The sequence below is a fragment of the Acyrthosiphon pisum genome, chromosome A1 (genome assembly GCF_005508785.2).
Source record: "Acyrthosiphon pisum isolate AL4f chromosome A1, pea_aphid_22Mar2018_4r6ur, whole genome shotgun sequence".
NCBI classification, from domain to species: Eukaryota; Metazoa; Arthropoda; class Insecta; order Hemiptera; family Aphididae; genus Acyrthosiphon; species Acyrthosiphon pisum.
Window position 1 is genome coordinate 104,386,593 of NC_042494.1, and position 21,664 is coordinate 104,408,256.

At 26.6% G+C, this 21,664-nt stretch overlaps 2 protein-coding genes across 2 annotated transcripts in view; one reads left to right on the forward strand and one right to left on the reverse strand.

The window, feature by feature from the left end:
* The window catches only part of LOC100161611 (actin-histidine N-methyltransferase), a 33,527-nt gene that overhangs the window by 6,530 nt on the left and 5,333 nt on the right, over positions 1-21,664 (reverse strand). The window lies entirely within an intron of this gene.
* LOC100572725 (probable serine/threonine-protein kinase nek3) lies at positions 1,349-21,082 on the forward strand. Its single transcript, XM_003241371.4, has 3 exons — positions 1,349-2,172; positions 18,482-18,623; positions 18,702-21,082. The coding sequence occupies exons 2-3, from the start codon at positions 18,486-18,488 to the stop codon at positions 20,949-20,951; spliced, it is 2,388 nt and encodes a 795-aa protein (XP_003241419.1). The 5' UTR covers positions 1,349-2,172; positions 18,482-18,485; the 3' UTR covers positions 20,952-21,082.

Here is a 21,664-nt window from a genome sequence, read left to right on the forward strand (position 1 = left end):
CTTAGTACCTATTTATTTTTATTTCAAGACAAATAGTGTCCTCCAAAATAATATAATTTTATATATAAAAAAAAAAAAAATACCTAACTAAATGAGCTAATATTACGGCCAACTTGAGAGGGAAGTTACCACTTCTGGATCCTTGCTTGAGTCATTCTACACATAATACATAAAACATTTAAAACCATAATGCCATAAATGTTAGGTTAAATGATAATCGTTGTATACTTGTACGACAAAGCAATATTTTTATTACGATGAACATTTTAATTAAAACGCACTTTGTTCGAGCATTAAGACATACCCGTTTACAATAAACCCGCATACAGTTGGTAAGTAAATTGAATCTACTCCAAAATAACCATCTACGTCTTTTGTGTAATATCTACTGGCTACCGTATATTATAATACCTTAGAACTTAGGAGTTAGGGATAACTGTAAATTCGCCTAAATAATTTAAATTAAAATATTTCGAAGATTCATTATCAGATGTATACAGTATTATATGCATACCTACCTATTGTTCTATGTAATATAAATATTATTCTCTGGATGATTATTTTAACAGTAAACTATCATTATCTCGAAAAGTATTTAAGTTTCGAAAATGTTTGTAATTTGTATATAAAAATCAAATTTTAAACGACTGGGTAGTTAATTTGGTGTAGTAATTTTAACTGTTTTCCAACATTTTTTGTGGTACATCTATATGCCACATTAATCCATTCAACCTAAACTTTAAAAATATGTATGTACATTGTACTTAGTATACCTAATTAATTAATTAATCGTTAGAAATTCTGTTTTCATACAATTTTTAGAAAAATATTCTGCTTTGGAATATGAAGTTAAAAATGCATGCTTTGATTTAAAAAAATTTACTTAAAAGATAAATATAAAAATAAAACTTTTTCTCAATATTGTCTTGTAATGATTTCAAATTATGTTAAATAAATATTTTAAAATACTTAAACAAATTTCGAGATAATGAGTTATGTTGACTGTCTCCGACCGGCAATAGAAGGTAATACAAATATGCAATATTATAGGAAATATAGTATAGTAACACTAAACAATTAACCTGGTACCAATACATTTAAAAAATACAAAAATGTCGTGCTATAAATTATTGAACACCTTTGTAGAATAAACAAGGTTCACTGCTATTAAAAAATAAATAATTGTATATATAACTAATATTTTTATGTAATAACATATTGTACATACTACATATAGTTACATACAGTTGCCTTATCCTTATGTATTATATCTATCTATCTGTGAATACTCATAAATTATTGAATGAAATGAAAAAACCAGACATTTTATAATGGTAATTAGAATTGTCCCCTCATTGTGAATATTGTTTAACGATTCACAAAAATTAAAACGATCATTGCTCATTTCAAAATTTTACATACATCTATATGCACACCAATAATTTAAAAACCTAGGTATTATTTTTAAAAAAAACTGCTCTCTAATAATATAGTCACGTTATTAGTTACACCCAATATTTTAACCCTAGTTGCACCATTCGACTATTTATACAAATTTAGTTGATGAATGCAAATATAATACATACAACTTCAATGCAGACGATATAATATTACATATGACATCAAAAGTATGTCTCACGGATGAATTGACGATAAATGGCTCAAAGGGTCGAAGCGTTCGTAGGTACAAGTATAGAGACGTAACTATAATAAATAACGGCGTTCGGTGGCACGCGATCGAATATAAATATTGTTGTAGTCGGAAGGAGACTGTGAGGTGGACTGGAAGTGGTATGGACGTTTATATATACATCCTGTCATAGAAATACTGAAATACAATTCTTCAGTGAAAGGTTATTTACTCGTGTCTCGTGTTCGGTGTTTGTTCGCGCCGAAAACTATCTCGGGCATGTGCCAGTGCGCGTTTTTCGTTTAATGGTTCACGGTGTTAGTATCAGTATTGCTACCTGTGAGCGCGATACAGCATAGGTGTGATAATTTTATAATTAACGGACAATTAATTATTGCCGTAAACGCCGGCATAATAATATTATATTTAGGTGTGTACACGAACACCACCGCAGTGGACGACATCATCGTTATGGATACATCGCCGGGACGCTTGTCGGGAAAATACTGATGAAAGAAAAACTGCGAGTGCAATAATTACAGGTTCGTCGACTAAAACATTATAATTTGCAATTATAATGTTATATTTTATTTTATCTATCTATGGACTTTAGTTGTCTCATGCCGGCTCTTGTCATAGCTCGTGTGATATTAATTTTTGTTGTAGGTAAGCATATATAATAACGGTTGGTTTAATTGTTTTCAAACGAAATAATATAACTATACGTGGGTAATAAATTAGCTGCAGTACCTTATAAATAAAAAGCAGACATTAAAAATGTGAATAGTTTTTTTATGAAATAACTGCATTTGAAATATTATACTCGCATAAAAAATATATGAAATTACGAGTAGGTACCTAAACGCACATATAAATGTACACAATCTAAAATGTAGTCAAATCTCAAAAAAAGGATTGAATAAATAGGCATAAAAATATAAAATATAATTTATTTGTTTTAATTATAAAAAATATATATATATACTTCTACCTATTTTTAAATAAATTATTAAAATGACCTATTACATATTACTTTTTTACCCTATAAATTACATGGTGATAAAAAAAAATGAAGTAAATAAATCCTTTGATAAACATCGTATTCGTATCATTAAAACTACAAATTTCTTACCTAAAAAATATAATATACATGCATTATTTATATTGTTATCTAACATAAAAAGAAAAAAAATTCTAATAGCTATAGTTTAGCGTTAAGAAAATAATGCAAGACTGTTTAAGTTAAACTAGAGTATTATTGTTCTCTTATTATCTCACAGTTTGATGAATTAAAAGTTATCATTATACATTTATGCATCGATATTATATTATATATTTTTTACATTATCACTTATGTTTACTTTAAAGCATTTTCAAAAGAAAATATTTCAAAATAATCTGTCGTTATCCAACATTATCATCGTTTAAATGTATTTATTTTAAATTGCATAATTTTCAAAAAAATATAATTGTTATATTTTTCGTTTTGTGGTTGTATTTTTATTTATAACATAATTTCTAAAATAAAATATACATATAAATAAATAAATTTAAATTGAATAATAATCAAAAAAAAAAAACGAAAAGATAGAAAAAGTTTTTTTAATTGAATGAAATTGTTCATCTTTAAACTTGATTCTGGAACGAATAGTCGGAAAAATGAGGAAGTATGTATTTTACGACGGACGCGGTTGGCGGAACAAACTATTAGCAGCACTAAGAGAGTTCCGCGTTATGTGATTAATCAAAACATAATGAACGAACACCTTATTTTACAGACGATTTTGTTAGAATTCAAATGTTATTAACCAATTAAATGTATTTTAAGTGCGAAATGATAAACAATTTACTTTCTAAGAATTTAATAAAATGTCATCGCATAGATTTGAATAAATATTGCGTTTTTACTACTAATTAAATAGCAAAATAAATACTATAAAGTAATATAATATGGATATTGTACTTAGTTATTACATTTTGAACTATTATGTTTATGATGCGATATTTTTTAAATTTTACTTCATATTATATCATATTTTAACTGAATTTTTAAAGTTGAATCTATTATAAGTAACTAGCTGTATTACCCGACTTTGTCCGGATTAAAAGTAATCTATCTTTCTCTCGTTTTCCGTTGTGCTTCAGTTGAAATATATAATACAAACACAATTACAATGATTAATTTTATGATTTTCCACTTCTTAATTATTAAGGACATATTTTTGATGAAACACAAAAAACTGGAGACAGATTCAACTACTAGGTACATTGAACATTGTCCATTCGTTTTTGACTACCTATATAATATATATATTTAGGACAAAGAAATATTCATTTTTATATCAACACATAGATGGACGAGTTCTAATATTCTAATAGGGTTACTCATTTTGGTAGATAAATGTTTTTATGATTAACTTAAAATGCATAAAAATTTCGTTATGCCATAATATACATCATAAACAAGTTCCACTCAAAATTGTTTAGAACATAAGGTTTAAAAATTGAAAAGAGATAATATATTTTTATACGAATGTATTTAAATTATTTTTATTTTTGACTGGTTTATAAATTGATTATTAGACACAATAATTTTCAATTATAATGCAGTCAAACACATTTCAAATTATCATTAAATTAATTTGTACTTATATACACTTAAATTACAACACAAATAATTTTAATGAGTATATTTCTCACAAATATACTGGTCCCTGGATAAAAATTATGTTAAAAAGAAAAATCAAAATTACTTATGAATTGGAGATACATTGTGTTGTACACGATTGCTTTCTAACTCAACTCCAGCACCTTTAGACATATAAATAAAATAATACTATCATTTCGAATACTTGCGCATCAGTAGAGCATATAATAGTACTTATTCTTAGTGGATGTAAATCGAAGTGTAAAAACAGTATTAAATTATATTTATTATACCTATATAGTATACATTCAAAATTCTTACAAATAATATTTTGAAAACACATGAAAATTGATAATATTTTCTATCAAAATTAATCATTACAAATTATTGAATTTGTCATGCTCATTAAGTAGCCGTCAATATGATAAAGTTACAGATACACCAGCATAAGGAATTTGACAGAAATACTAGTTACAATACAAAATTTCTTATTTCGACGCATTATATATTTATATGATAATATATGGGTATACATATTATAATTAATGTACACTTATAATTGTACCTAACACGTGCATAGATTCCAAGTCATAAACTTTTTTCCTCTACAAAATAAATGTGTATAAAATTATAAACAATATAAAAGTATATTTTTGTTTAATATACTATTATTATGTTATTTCTCTTTTAAATCCGGTTTAGTATTGATGTTAAATACCTCACGTAAAAATGTATCCTACATAAAAATACTGACAACTATAATATAACTACTTTCATATGTATATACGTATATATACCTACTATATATACATCAAACATAAAACAATTAACTACCTATATATGTGACAATTAATACTATACCTAACTAGTATTTCTCTTCATAACACACAAACAGATAAATATTTTCTCTAATTGAGTGTCTAGTTCAAGATTCGTGTGAATAAAAAAAAATGTACCCATAAATAATTGTAAGTAAGGAAATTAAACCAAAAGAAATTGTTTATGATTAGTCATTAATTATTACATTTATATTAATATAGTGTAACAATAATAAAATTGTAATCGTTTTTGTTTACGTAATGTATTGTAATTTGAAAAAACACAATTTTAGAATATAAAATAGTTCGTATAAAAATATGTAAAATATTTAAGGTATCAAATAAATATCTACTTCGTGAAGACAAAAATAACTTATAAGTGTTCTAAAATCTCCTATATTTTTAAAACGATATGTTTTTCAAAGTTCAAAATCACGTAGGTATACAGTTTTCTAATCAAACCACATTTTGTTCAATTTTACACAAACAATTGAAGTTGCATAATTAAAGATACAACTTTCTTGATTATTAATTGGTATGAAAGTAAAAATGTTAAAACTATCATTAACTTTATAATGAGACCCAATTAAAATTGTATACAAAACATTTTCTGGTGTTGAGCACAAGACGGATAAGTAAACCCACTTTCTATAAGTTAAAACAATAATAATATGTAACTATTTGCGAACAGTTCTAGTTAATTTCTTATAAATAGTTCAAACTGGATAAAAAATTTAATCTAATGTGTGTTGCTAATAAATAAATACAGCAAGAAGTGTCTCATATTACCATAAATATAAGTCATAATTTCATCAACAAAAATAATTTATTTGCTGAATTTTTTTTAAGTTATCCTCGAAATCAGTGGCTATGAGAGTAATTCACAGATATTATTTACTTCTGTACCATTCAGAATTAAAAAGGGAATTTATAATTTGTTATAATTCGTTGTTATTGTAATACCATCGACATCTTAGAAGGAAAAAAAATCTAAATTTACAATCATAATATTAACAACTAACAAACATTCATCATCTCGATTAATTACACTGAGTACGTGGGAGGGACAAGACATGTATATACAATCTGCAAGCGAGTGCTCTTTGAATGAAAACCGTGCAGTGTTTCTATATATAATTGTATAATATAACAGTCCTATAATAGTATTATATCATAATGGTCGTGTATAGACTTGAAGACTCATGGTGTTCGAGTAAAATTGTGACGAGTTTTCGAAACGCCCATTCGCGTTAATCTGTCCGACTGGATGATATACCTAGTCTTCTATATAACATTACAGGTTATAACGACACTGTGGTGTTAAGTATTTTTCTTTTCGAATTCCGCGAACATTTTCCCACGTGGAACAAATGCGCATAACCACGACGTGGCGCCTCATCCGTTTGTTCATGGTATTTGAATCCGTGCTAAATGCGGATTTCCGATTTTAGCACCGCGCTTATTCTCTTAAGACGCCTCTTATAATAATTGATGATGGATGTTTGGTTTTGACAGGATTCGGAAATTGAATTAAAATGTAAGAAAAACGAGTGTTTTGCTTTCGATCGGGACCAGTTTCTCGAGGAAACCCGCGGGAGAAAGCGCTGCGAAGTACTTTTAGGAACAATATAATAATAATATATAATCCACTATAAAGTTTCAAAAAGAAAAACAAATGGGTACCCACAATATACTTACACGAACGCACTATTACACGTATTAAATCTTTTCACATACGAAACGGAGGATTTTAATTTTAATTTACTATACACGCCACCTAAGTAAACGCCTAACCATATTATTATCATGTTTATCACGTAGTTTGTTAAGCAATACCTATCCATGATAGTACATAGCGGAAAATATTTATATATACTAGCACACTGGAATTACTTATTTGTTATGAATTCGCATGGCTTTGAGAAAAAAATATAAATATATACCTAAACACATATTATATGCATAATAGTGTGTATATTCTCTCATGCCCACATAAATTCGTACACATTACACATGTGTACATTTTTTTAACAATGTCATGAAAGTAATTAGATATACGTCTTATACACGCATATTTATACTGTCGAGAGAATTGCATAAATTACCACACACATATAAACGGTTGTTGTCTCGCTATTATCGAAAAAAAATGGGCTGCGTGGTCATCGTTTCACTTATTATAATATCTACAAAAACGGAATCTAGCAACGTGAACATAATAGGTACACGTGGTACATACTGCGTATATAGAGATAATAACATAGGTGTAGGTACCTACAAATAGGTATAGTATTATAGTAAGTACCAAAATAAATGCGTGAGATAACTTGAATTTTTCTAATTTATGTTTACCAATTTTAATACTGTCAAACAATAATTCGTTACAAAGTATAGAAAATATAGAATACCTAGGTATGAATTATTATGAATACATTGATAAAGTACATATTGAAAAACAGAATATATTAAGTACCTACCTACCAACTATACGTGAAAATGTACAACACAATAAACCTGCAAACACAAATAGTTAACTTTACGGACCCGATATACGATAATTATATACAGTTATATAGATATTATATATCGTAGCTATAGGTACCAGAAAAATATATAAGGTATCTATATTATTTTAGATATAATCTTTGTACATCATAATTTTGCTAATATTTGCAATATGAAACTTTATAATTATTATACATTCTATCGATAGGCAATTACAGTGCGTAAACAACACAGAAATTAAAAACAAATTCAATAATCCCATATTAATTATGTATGAGAAAAAATTTGAAAAACAAATAACGAATTGAAATAGAAAGAAACAATGATATACATATATAGATCCTGTAATTGAGCCACGCTCGGTATGTTTTGTTGCACCAGATATCATTAAACACAGAAGTAGTAAAGATTTAGGAATAATTAGATTTCTAAAAAAAATTATTTTAGCAAAACTGTATTTATTGGGACGAATTGTATGAATATTATAATTTATAATTATTCAGATTTTAATAATTATGATGTTCAAGTTTCATATTATATTTTTTAGAAAAAATTTCAAAAGTTAAATGACTATAAACATCACGTGCCATTAAATAATAAGGTAAAATAAAACAATAACAATTATACTGTTTTTAGTTTGGCAAAATAAAAAAAAAAACAATTTCAGGGTTTTGAATTTAAACAAACTTATTTTTAAATGTAATATAACACAAATGGTAAATATAAAAATGTTAAATGACAAAAATATTTGTACCATGTTAATAAAAAAACACCTAATTATAAAATTCTCAAACGCTCAATCTAAATTATTCGAAAATAAAATTATTTCTATTTATTATGGCTAGTCAAATTAACTACAGATGAAAATGTGAAAAATATGATACGATATAAATTTAAACATAACGACAATTCTAAAATTATTAACTATAACTGTTTTAAAAAAAAATGAAATATTTCAGTCACAAAATGTATTTTGTGTAGCTCGGCAAAATATGTATTTTAAGAACGACTCATATAAATAAGGTTTTTTTAAGAAGATGGGTGTGTATTTTTTACGTAAACCGTGATGTGTATAATTTTTTTAAGTACATTATTGAGATTACCTAGGACTATAGCTCACTATAACTATAGTTGTACATGTAGTAGTTTCAGAATAAGTACGATCTACAGTGACTTTTCAATACGAGACTGTCAATATATGTTCAAATTATTTTATAACCTAGGTACCTATATACAATTATAATTATGAAACTTGAACTTTATTATATTGATAAAATGTGTATGGATAATATAATAAAAATAATAAGCTTAAACAAATTTAAATTTAAATTAAAAAATAAATCTTTAGTTCTAACATGAAAATTTGGAACAATAAAATCAAGCCTAATAGACAATAGAAATATTTCAACATGAGAATATCTTCAAATGTTACGTGGCTCCAATTAAATTGTATGTTGTAAGACATTCATTTTCACTAAAAAAGTATGAAACTATAATAATACGGGAATAATAATTGTACTCGAAATTATAATATTCACGTCGTAGTAAAGTAAATAAAACAGTAGGTAGGTACAAGATTTTATAGTGCATTGAATAAACTATAAAATCATACAGGTTAGAATTATTATTGATATCTTAAGTTGATGGTAGTACCCAATTGGTAATAATATAATATAAAAGGAATTTATTGGAAAACATAGATTTTATAAACCAACAAACATCTAATAAAAAATATTAATGAGAACGTAGTGTACTTATCTATTTTACAAAAATAAAGAATTTTAATAAAGACCGACTTTTAATTCATTTAGCGAAATACAGCTTGTATTAATTAATACTTAAAGTAATGGAATGTAATTATAAACATAAAACAATTACTATCTATAATAGTACTATACCAAAGGCTAACTTAAATTGTTAAAACTATTTTAAATATAGGAATATTTTAAAACACAATGCTCCAATTTATATGTAAATACTAAATATTTAAAAGTAGTTTACGAGAAAAAAATCACATCACTCGATGCGTATAATTTATAAATCGTATTGTTAATATTGCGGTTGATTTTGCTTATATATTATAGGTGCATTCAAGTACCTATTCAACTACTATAATATAGGTACAAGTTGGAAACTATAAGTTATTATTATTATTATTATTTACCTTGAGGCGTTATAAATAATCATTTATTTGTTTGAAACTATTATATTATGGCATTACGTTTTGTTACATTTTTGATAACAATCGACTTTTCATCTAATCACACAACACTACGTATTTGAGAGCAAATGCATTTTCGTTATAATACTATATTATGCTAAGGGCAATAATTCCGGTTTCACCGCTTCAAAAATAAATAGATAAATAAATAAAAATATAAATAAAAAAGAGAGCGAGGTCCGACACGCCGTGAAGTCCGCTGCACGACCTATGCCCTGTTATTTTCTGGTCTAAAACAGACTTCTTGGTTTCTCAATACGAAAAACCTTCTAGATTTCAATTTCAATTTGATCACTATATAGTATATACTATATAGGTACTATGTATTATACAGAATCCAACTAGGCGGAATTTAGAAAGGTGCTAATTTTATATTATTAAGGGGGTTCATTATTTTCGTACTAATTAGCTTATTCGTTCGATCACGCTTCGTTTGAGAAAAATACGATTGCGCAATTATTATCAAGTTCACGTATCTAATAAATCACTTGGGCTCGCTTCCGAGTTCCGAATATCGTAATCGTTAGAGTATAGGAGTGTAAAATTGACATTTTCGAGATGCCATTATTTGGCTTTCTCTCAAATACTAGTTTATATCGATATAAAGTTAATAATTCAGTCATATTAGTAAACAAAGTATATATAAAAAATGAAATAAAAATTATGCGTTATATTATAATACTATTCACCATTCTTATTCGTCACGTTATATCATGATTTGAATATATTTTCTATGTTGATTGTTGGCAATGAGTGGATTTCGTATAAACAAAATATATTATAATACCGAGACTTTCTATGGGTATGCATTAAAATTAAATATGTGTACTAGCTATTATAAACAATGTTACTGGAAAGCTAATTCGTTCTCACGAAAAACTGTTATTCAATTTAAATTAAGATATTCCAAACAAACGTCGTAGGTACACGATAATATTGAAGGTTGATTTAGTAAAACTAGGTTTTTGGTAATTTATTCATTTAAGTACGTTATTTTATTTATGGATGTATATTAACGTCTGTGTGTAAGTAAATAAAAAACGGAAAAGTCACTCGGTTTAGCAGTCTGGTGTATATTAGGTGTCGTGTGTTTTCTAAGCGGGGACAGTCAGCCAATAATAATAAATTTTAACAAAATAATACACAATCTTGACAATTTTGACGAATCTCGTCAAAATTCAATCGTTAATAAAAAAATTTGCCCTCAATCTATACACTTTTTATCTTGTAATGAACTTTTAAGAGAAACACAGTACATAACATACAAATTTAAAAAATAATACACTTTTAAGTACAGAATAGTATTCATAATATTTAATTTGTTCGTTCAACAAAAAAAAATTGTGCAACTATCAAAAGTTCAGATACAACATTTTTTTAAATATATGTTATATAATAAAAAATATACATTATTGTAAGCCCAATACATTCATCGCTCCTCTCAAAATCTAAAACATTAATTTTAAATTCGAAAATTCGAAGATTATGATAATATAATGAATACGTAATAATATACTTTCATTACCTATAGTAATTTACACACGTATAAATCGCATATTATAATATTATTAAAATAATAATTTAAACGAAGAAGCTCAAAATTAAATTGGAAATAGTAATATTTAGTAATGATAGTTCAAAATCTTAGTAATGTCCTAGAAAATAGCAATCACATTAAATAGTATGTTACGTTGACTTAGAATCGATTAGATTAAATCATCAATGTTGATCAAAATCTTGACGATATAAGTAATCTTCAAGCATCTTGCATAATTTTTTTTATTAACTACTTTAATACATTTAATTATTTATTTAATCACCCAGTAGCATTGTATACATAGTACATGAGTAATATCGATAGACAGGGTGATTCACCAAGCATTTTCAAAAGAGTTATCCACTAAATAATTTACAGTTGTAAAGTTGGGTTCTCATTTAAAAAAATATAAATGTTGTGTCTCTGCAGGACTCCATAAGTAGTACCTACCTACAAAAATTCTCAAGAATTAAAAAATATAGTTTTAGGTATAATTGAACATTACAAAAATCAGATTTTGAAGAACTCCATTATTGCAAAGGGGGTAAATGAGTTAAGCATGCTTGATAATCAATCTGTATATATATGAACGATGAACATGTTGATTTGTAATTAATTAGATTATACCCTGGATTATATGATTATATGATTTTACAATTTTAATTTTGCATGCTTGTTTATACTATATAATGTATATACATTATACACATACAGTATAATAAATTGTGGTTCAAAATATCAATGATTCATATTGCATCGAATCCAAACACCAAATTGTATTTTGCATATTTAAAAGGATCATAAGTTAGTTCATAGTAGTTAAATGCATTTAAAATTACCATATTCAATTTAAAATTTTAAAAAAAACAGATGACATTATTTTTTTATTGTTAATACAATGTTATTATTGCCACTAAAAGAAAATTGCATTTTAATATTTGAATCTATTAAAAGTTAATTGTGATGTTGATAATTTTAGTGTTTCTTATTGTTACTGATAATAAGTTGAGTACCTATGCTATAATGAAATATTTTATTTTAAACCATTTTTTATTGAGCATATCATGTTTAAAATTTTAAATATAATGCATACAACTCCATATTTAGTCAATTGTTCTTCAAACATTTCCATCATATTTGACATTCATAAGATGTATACTTATAATTCCGGGATTTAAACTAATTACTTTCAAATTTTAAGACACCTTCCCTGGAAGTAGCTCTGAAAATAACTTCAGTTTCTTACTTTTTGTAAGACAAAAAACAAAGCTAATATACCTAGTTATAAAAATAATAATTCTAGAAAAACCTTAATAGGTTAGTAGCAGCAATTTATTAAATGGGTTATGCATTTCGAAGAAGATGTTTAAATGATGAGGAAAGTAGTTTTAAGTGCAACGATTAATACTAATCCAGTTAGGATCCGGTTCTTTAGCTCTTGTTTTATCATCATGACTTTGTTGTATTTAATTTAATGAAATGAATGATACTCTTGCTTTCTCTAAAGTGTACTAGTGTACAATATACACGAAATATTACGATTAAATAGACGTTGTTGATAAAAATAATAGAAATAATTTCATAGCATAAGAAGACAACTCATTTAAACAATATACTCATTATTACCTGTTATAGTTACTAATATTGTTTACATAGTTCAGAAACCATATAATATTATGTAAAATATTCTATAAATTATTATATACGCATTCTTTGTTTAAATCTCAAAATATATAGGCTTGGCAACAGTTCAAAAAGTACCTAGAGTCTATATAGGTGAAAATTATACATTTTACATAAATGTATTAGTCTATAGGAGGAATGAAATTTTTATTGTAAACGTTGATTTCTAGTAGGCAATTTTACTTCCGGAGACAGTTTAATTTTAGTTTTTAGAGTATTATGGACAATTATAGATACCACTTGTCTGTGAATACCAGTAAAAATATTCGGTAGGTACAGATTTTTATTGGTGTCTTTAATATAGAATAAAAAATACTAATTGTACTAAAAACAATACAATTATATATATATATTATATTATTAAATAATTATAGTAAAATATCTAAATAAATTCGTATAATTGTAATTCGATTTGTAATCTTAATAAAGATTTATTTTAAATATTTTTAAATTGTATTAAAAAAAATAAAATTTTTAGCATATTTTTAAACTTTTATAAACTTAAAATTCATGTTTTTCAATAATTGTATTATTTTTAATGTTTAAATACATGTATTTTTAATAATTATTTAATGCATGTAATTCACAGCACAGGTAATAACCGATAATTTACGAAATTATTGTACAATAAATAAATCGTAACTTGTGTTCCGAAACTTTCTGAAATAAATTAAAAAATCTAATAAAATACACACGTTGTTAAATGTAAAATAAAAATACTATAAATTTAAAGTATACTATTATCCATTAGACTCACTATTCAAAATAAAATATTATACACGTATCACGGTTTAAAAGTGCAATTTGTATTGTTAAATTTAACTTATTAAAGATCTCACGCTAATTCTTGCATTAATTGAACAGAGAAAAAAAATGACAGGTAACAATAAGTATTTAAAAATAAATTATGGTGAATAACAAACCTTTTTTTCTTTATGGTATCGCGACATATGTGAGGGGGAGGTGAACCGTTTGCATAATACTTGCCCCATTAGACATCAGGTGACATCAGATTCGACAAAAAGATATTATCTAGGAATATTATGTCATTATGTAATACCTATATTATATTATAGTTGATTTTTTTCATCATAATATCATCCAGTTATTTTAATTTTACAGATTGTACCTACATTTTCTTATTTATATACTTTGGTATTTAAATAATAATAAAAAAAGTACATAATACCTATTGAAATAAATAACCAACAGCAGCTATTTTTCGTTTATATCTTACGAGTACTCATATTTTATTTTATAAATCCACATATTAAGGCTATGTACCTATACCTACATATAGAATAACTACGCATGACGAAGTACCATCACTGGGAAGAATATTCACTCTTATTTTCATATTATTATTTATTTTATTTATGAAGCTTATTGTACAAATTCAGATGTCCTCAGTTAAATATTGTGTTAAAAATAAATAATAAGAATTAAGTATGTAATAAACTGATAATTATATAATATGTTAGTGATTGAAATATATATCACAGAGTAGTATTTTAATATTTATTAGCATTTCATAAAAATTATTACTCAATAAATATCTGATCCAAATGTTTAATGGATAACTCATTCAAAGGTTAGGTAGACAATGCTCTGATATAGGTATCCATATATCAATAGTTTATAATATATTGTATAGAACAAGAAAATTAGTCGAGGTATTAAAAAAAAAAAGTTCTGATAAAAACATGTAATCAAACATATTCATGAAACTAGTAAATAATAATAGCTAACTAATAATTCAAATTTTAATTTATCAATAAAGATGTTAAATAATTAAGATGGTACTATATTATATTTATTATTTGCGTTAGACTCTACAGAACGATTGTTATATTCATCATATTATTTTTATTTTCATACTAAGGTCGGGTAAATAAATATCGATTAATGTAACGATGATATAGTAATCAATAATCATATTATTTTACATCCAATAATCAAAGCCGTAACTGAAAACAAATTTCGGGGGCGGATCAACATGTTTTTAAGATAGATACTGGACATTTATAATTTTTATGTTCAACATATAAAAACTATTTATTCTCGTTATTACTGCTTTAACAAAAATATTGGATATGTATTAAATGCAATAAGTACCTATTACGTATTTTATTTTTTACTATACAAATTATTTTAGTCTCCACGTCATTTATGAGTGTGAAAAAATAGGCGTATTGTATTATAATATTATATATATTACATATGCATGCGGCAAATGAATAATAATTGAGTCTGCCAAATTTTAACGTGTTAAAGAAATGACACACAATAACTGAGATTTTAATTTAAAAACGAAAAACTTTCTACAGGATGTTTTGTTTGGCATATTATTGATACGCGTTTATAGTGCCAATAGACCGTTTTATTTTAACATATTATTTTACCCTTTCGCCAAAAAATTCGGTGTCAACCGTCAAAATCAAAATGCATAGTAACATATATAGGTTATATAGGTGTATAACCCGCTACACATTATACGTATCTACGTAAGTACATATGTAATATGTATAGCATGGACATTATTACTTAATAACCTATAATTTATTAATTCATTCGTAATAACATAAAACGTGTGTTTTGTTATCAATGACAAAAAAAATAATACAAAATACAAAACAATAGCTCCGTTTAATCACAATTATACGAATTGGACCATTTCCTGGTGCGAGTGTTGTATTAATTTTTGTATCTGCTTCTAAATACCAACTCACAATTACTTTCTCTTTCTGCACTGTTTTTACTATCCATTGTATTTTAATTTTTTAACTGGATTATCTCCCTATCACGTGTGATCTAGAGTTTTTTCATTCTTAAATTGTTTTATTTTATTACGACCGTAACATTCATGAGTTAAATATTCATTATGTAACAAATTGCATGTGTACACACTTCAATAGTGAAAATTATTATCTTCGTGAAGTGTTTAATCTATTATTATAACAATAGTAGAAAAAACATACAAAAATCATAATATTTTAGATTATTTTAACCAAAAAAAATTATAAGTAGGTACCTAATATCTATATGAACCATAAAAATTAAATATAATAATATAAAGAATGTTTTTATGCATGAACTACTTTAAAAGGAGGGTAGAAAATGGAGGTACCTATTTAAAATTATTTAAAATTCTTACTTCTATACTTTTATGTAAATCATATGGACATATCGTAATCTCGTGGTTTATACGCTTCCGGATAACTTAAAAACAAATTTGTACAATTTCAGGGTCCATAAAGTGATTTAATTTATAGTTTAATAATACTATTACATTGTAATTGTCAATTAAAGCTAATAGTAATTAGTTGTAGCCGGATAGGCTATTTCCTCGTGTTTTATTATATTTATTTATCACTATTCTTATTATTAAGTATAATAATTAAAATTAACTTATTGAGTGTTCCACCAAATACCGGGTGTAAATATTCAATAAAAAAATATACATAGCATCAGATAACAGTAGTTATAAAAATCTGTGGTATCATTGGTATCTACCATACTAAGAACCTTATTTTCCTAGTGTTTAAAATTTGTAAAACTATTATGTCGATTATTATCAGATATTCCCAGGCTCCATGCCAGTAAATATTAAATATTATTTTAATCCCTAATTCACTCGCCATTAAGTACTAATAATTATTATGGGATGCGTTATACATTACCTAGGTATATATGCGTAACTTTCAGGGATTTTTGTTTAATACCATACATGTGTAGGTACTTAATTTTATACACTTCACAGCGTTTAACATTACTACCTAGGTAGTTATAGTTTATAGATTAGAATAATACATACTATGAATGAGAAGTGTTACAGCACCTATAACACCCCCTAAACAACGAACTCGATATGTATGTACTGCAAATCATTTAGAAAAATAACTATATAATCATCAATAATTTTAATTTTAGTTCGTAAATATTAATTGTAAATACACCAGTACCTCCATAGGTATTATGTATTTATACAAAATATGTTTTATCACGTACAGGCAGTAAAACAGTAAACATAGGCGGTTTGAATGTATTATACTTAGTGGTACAAGACAATATTATATAGACACCCTACCCCCCTCCATTCATCAAAGAAATTATAAATAAATATTTTTTATACGTTTTTTCATATACATAATTTTCTTCAGTTAAGTTGTTTACACTTTTTATAATAACAATGATTCTTAACTTATATTCTTAACTCTACGCTTTCAACAGTTTCAGCTACGATTATCATTTATCAAATGTCATTGATTAGGTACCTACTTCATTAATTTATTGAACATTAAAATTAAACATTGCGGTCAGCTGCATATCATGCTCAACCAAGACCACCCATCTACCCCCTAATATTGGTGGTGCACCGCAAACAGTATACTCTAACCACCTCTAACAGTAAATACATGTATCTGTTTTAAACGATTGCGATAAAAAAAAAAAAGACAAAAGTTCAAAAAAGAATTATAAACATTACTGTTTAGAATGTCGAGTGAAATTATAAATCGTTCAAATTTTCTACTGACAAATGAAAATAAGAAAAACACACAATGATCGATATAACATTTTAGTGTTTAAGGATAATAGACGTTTTTCAGTTTTCAATCCGATTCTAATCCACCGTGAAAACTACAAACACGACAAATATACTCTATATAAACTGTAAATACTTTACAACTACTTTGATAGATGTTATAGAGATGGTCATATAGAGATTAGTTTCACTTATTTATATCATAGGTATTCATGAAGACTACCTAATTGTGGAAAACTAGAAGTACATTTAACAAAATTAGTGGTGTATGATTTTTGCGAGATTGACATTAATATCCAACACCTAGTGATTACAGAAAAACCGCATAAACTTATTTTTTTTAACAAATTATTTTTCGTAATATTTTTATTATAAATATTATTTCTATACGATAAAATCCAGTGTACCATGAACCTTAAACATGTCTCGCGTGGTAAACACACGATGACAATGAACTAACATTGAGTAGCTAGATGAGTTTCATTTTATTTGATTTTCGAATGCACATGATTTAGACAGAGAAAGTATTCTTTCAAGTTCGCAATTATTATTCAACTGACCATCAATCATTTTTGTAAGTTATTTGACGTATAGTTACTAGAGCGTACTGAAATTTAATTTTAAAGTCGTTAAATCATTGAAACGATATTATAGTGGTTGTTGGTCAATGGATATTATATATTCTTATTTCTTACACTCAAAATAACTGCAGTTTGAATAACAATAAAACATTACTTAAAATCAACTATTTTTTTTCGATTTATCGAATAATTAATAATGTATATCTAAATAATTCATTACGAATACATATATTCGCTAAACGGAATGTATTAAACTGATTAAAATCAGACTTATTTTTATAATGCTTAATATATATATTATATATTTTTTTTTCAGAAAAATGAAGAATGTTATTTGGATTTTTTTGATCTATACTTTCGTATTCAATCTAATCACGGTAACTTATTGTATTAAAAATAAAGAAGAATTAAATGTTGACCTGCAATTGTCAATCTCTTCTACTAACGGAAAGTCTGATGTAAGCACTCCTTCTTCCATTATAAATTAAAATACGTAACACAGTTTGGTTTAAAGTTATTTTATACTTGTATTTTAGAACCAAACACTTGATGCCGATCAAACAAATAGCGAAATCGACGATTTCGAACTTGAAGACAATATTGACGAAGCTTCATCTGAAATAGTTGAAAGTCAAGTGCCATTTCCAACAGACAAACCATCTGAAATTGAATCAGAAGTCCTAGTAAGAAAGCCTCGACGCAAACGACGTCGTCGGCGTAAACGTCCAAGGACATCGACGCACACGTACGAGGAAAATATAAATCATCCTGTAGTATGGAATCAGGAACCACTGGAATCAGATTATTCAGAAGGATATGTTCGACGACGACCAATAAAGAGACGAAGGCGACCATTACAAAGGAGGCCACTAATTGAGGGAGGTGGCACCGCAGAAGAAGAAAATATTTTACCGCGAAGAAAACTTATTCGCAGGCCAGCTGATTTTGGTAATAAAACAAGCAGTGAAGATGTGAAGCGATGGGAACCAATGACCTCAACCGAAGAAGGAAAATGGAAAATAGTTAAAACAACAACAGAAACCACAAATACTGTTTCGTCAACAACGCCTAAATCTACTACGATTGCAACTACAACAACCACCACGCCAAAAACTACTACGATTTCACCAACATTTTCAACGCATCAATTTACTGACGATCATAGCAAAATTAACCATAGAGATGGATCATTGAAAAAATCAAATTCATCACGTGCGGACATAATAGTATTGCATAAAAGGCCGATAAATAGTAACTTACCACCAACGTCAGCAGTGATACGACGTCGTTTTAAACCACAAAATACGACTCTGGAAACAATAACAACAAACAAACCGAAAATTGCAGTAATAAAAGAAGAACTGCCTTTATCATTACTTCCCCCAGACTTCAAAATGACAGAATACGCACCAACTAAAGAATCTAAAAATAGCACGGACGATTATCAAATTAACGACGAAGCACTTACAAAAATGATGAAAGAGCAACCGAGTAATAAAAATGACGAATTCAAATTCAAATCTGATAGCATACCAAAGGTCAAAGACGAGATATTAAGTTTATTAAAAACTAAAACTGGATCATCGTTATTATTAAATGTATTGAATCTTAGAAACATGTCTTTAGAAGAACTTTTACAACACAGAGAACGGGGATCAAGTCAGCGACATCAAGAATTAATAGACACAAAAGAAGAATCAATAGACTTAAGTGCCGATGAACCAATAATAACAGAAAATACTAAAAATTTCACTGACTATTTAATTGAAACAAAACGTTTGGCACAAGAGAACAAAGTTACGTTACAAACTGAAAAATTAAATAACTTGAAACATTTTAAAGACAACAACAGCAATGATACAACCCAAACACCAATGAAATCTACAAATCCAGATGAAGAAAATCATGACAATCAATATAAAAATACGACTAATGAACAAATATCAAAATTCACACAAGGAATACAAATTGATGATATTAAATCACCAATCCAAATTTCTAAGGAAAAAACGCATGATCACGAAATCAAAAACTTTTCTAATCCACCAATAAACATTGAGCATTTAAATATTTTAAAAGTAGAAAAAGTTGAACAAGAAGCAGAAATAGGTAAAATTAAATTAAATACGATTTTTGAAGAAAAAAAAGTATTTAGTTTTCCGACAACGACTACCTATACAACAGCAGTTAACTACCAAGAAAATGAAGCAATTTCATTTGTTTCAAAAACCCCAAAAACTCGAATCGTTATAGAAACCTCTGAAAGAGAACCACGTCTTTTTGATAGCATGCCGGATTTCTCTATAAAAACTACCCAAAGACCACTTATAACACCAACTATTCCTTCACAGGTATTATTCATTCAAGATACAAATCATTTAGATAAATATCAGAGTTATTCAGAGAAAAATAAAGACATAGACGAGGAAAATAATTTGGAATACCGTCGTTTTGAAATGAGGAAATTGCCAGTAGCCGTTAAATCGGCCATCATAGCTAGTGCTGCAATATTGGCAATTGCAGTTCTGGGCTTTTTTGTTTTACTCGTATCATGTAGGATGAGGCAAAAAAAAAGGGTTTTAAGAAAAAGATCAGTGCTTTGCCAACATAATATACACCATGACCCAGACCTTCGGTCTAGCGCTCGTAGTACAAGTCCTGTTATGGATAAACATTGCCAGGATCAATACTATGATGGATATGGTGGACGTATTGATCAACACACAACAGCTAATCGTCAATATTACCTGTGGAGAACACTAAGGAAAACATTCCGTTATGACTGATCAGTGTTACAGTTGTTCAATGTTCATATTTTGGACAAAATTTAAATTATTTTTTATATTGTTAAATTTATACTGCTAAAACGAATGCAAATTTAAAATAAATGGTACATTATTTTATTTTTAATCAATAATCAATAATCTTATTATTTACTGTAAGGTAAAATAATTTGTTCCTGTATTACTTTATCACGTTCGTTTTATTCTACGCAGGTATTATAAAGTATAAACTGAAATTATACATAGTATTCAGTATTCTTATCAGTAAGCTTCACAAGTGCTGAATAAGTAGTGTTACAATAATAGTATAATAATTGATAATATGTATATTAAAATTATAAATGTATTAAATAAGAATAATAATTATAATACATAAATAAAAGTTATATTATAAAATTGACAACTTAATAAATATAGAGATCTTAAATTTTGATTCAGACTTTTAGGTATATATATTATATATTAATTAAAAATAATGAAATAATACAGTTTTACACCACATGATACTGGAAATTATTAAGTGTTATAGGTAACTAATTCTACTAATATCAAATAATATACTACTAAAGTTCCACTGTTCTACTCCTATTTTCTACACATATTATCATTAATATACACTATACAGTGATATTTTTTAATGTAAGGTATTAAAAACTATTAACTAGTACCCAGGAAATTTGTGATCAGGAAAAAATCACTATAATAAAGATGGTGAT

Excerpts from the sequence above, each read along its gene's own strand:
- LOC100572725 (XM_003241371.4), top strand. The coding sequence starts at position 18,486 with ATGAAGAATGTTATTTGGATTTTTTTGATCTATACTTTCGTATTCAAT. Across the intron at positions 18,624-18,701 it reads CTACTAACGGAAAGTCTGAT|AACCAAACACTTGATGCCGA; the intron begins GTAAGCACTCCT and ends CTTGTATTTTAG.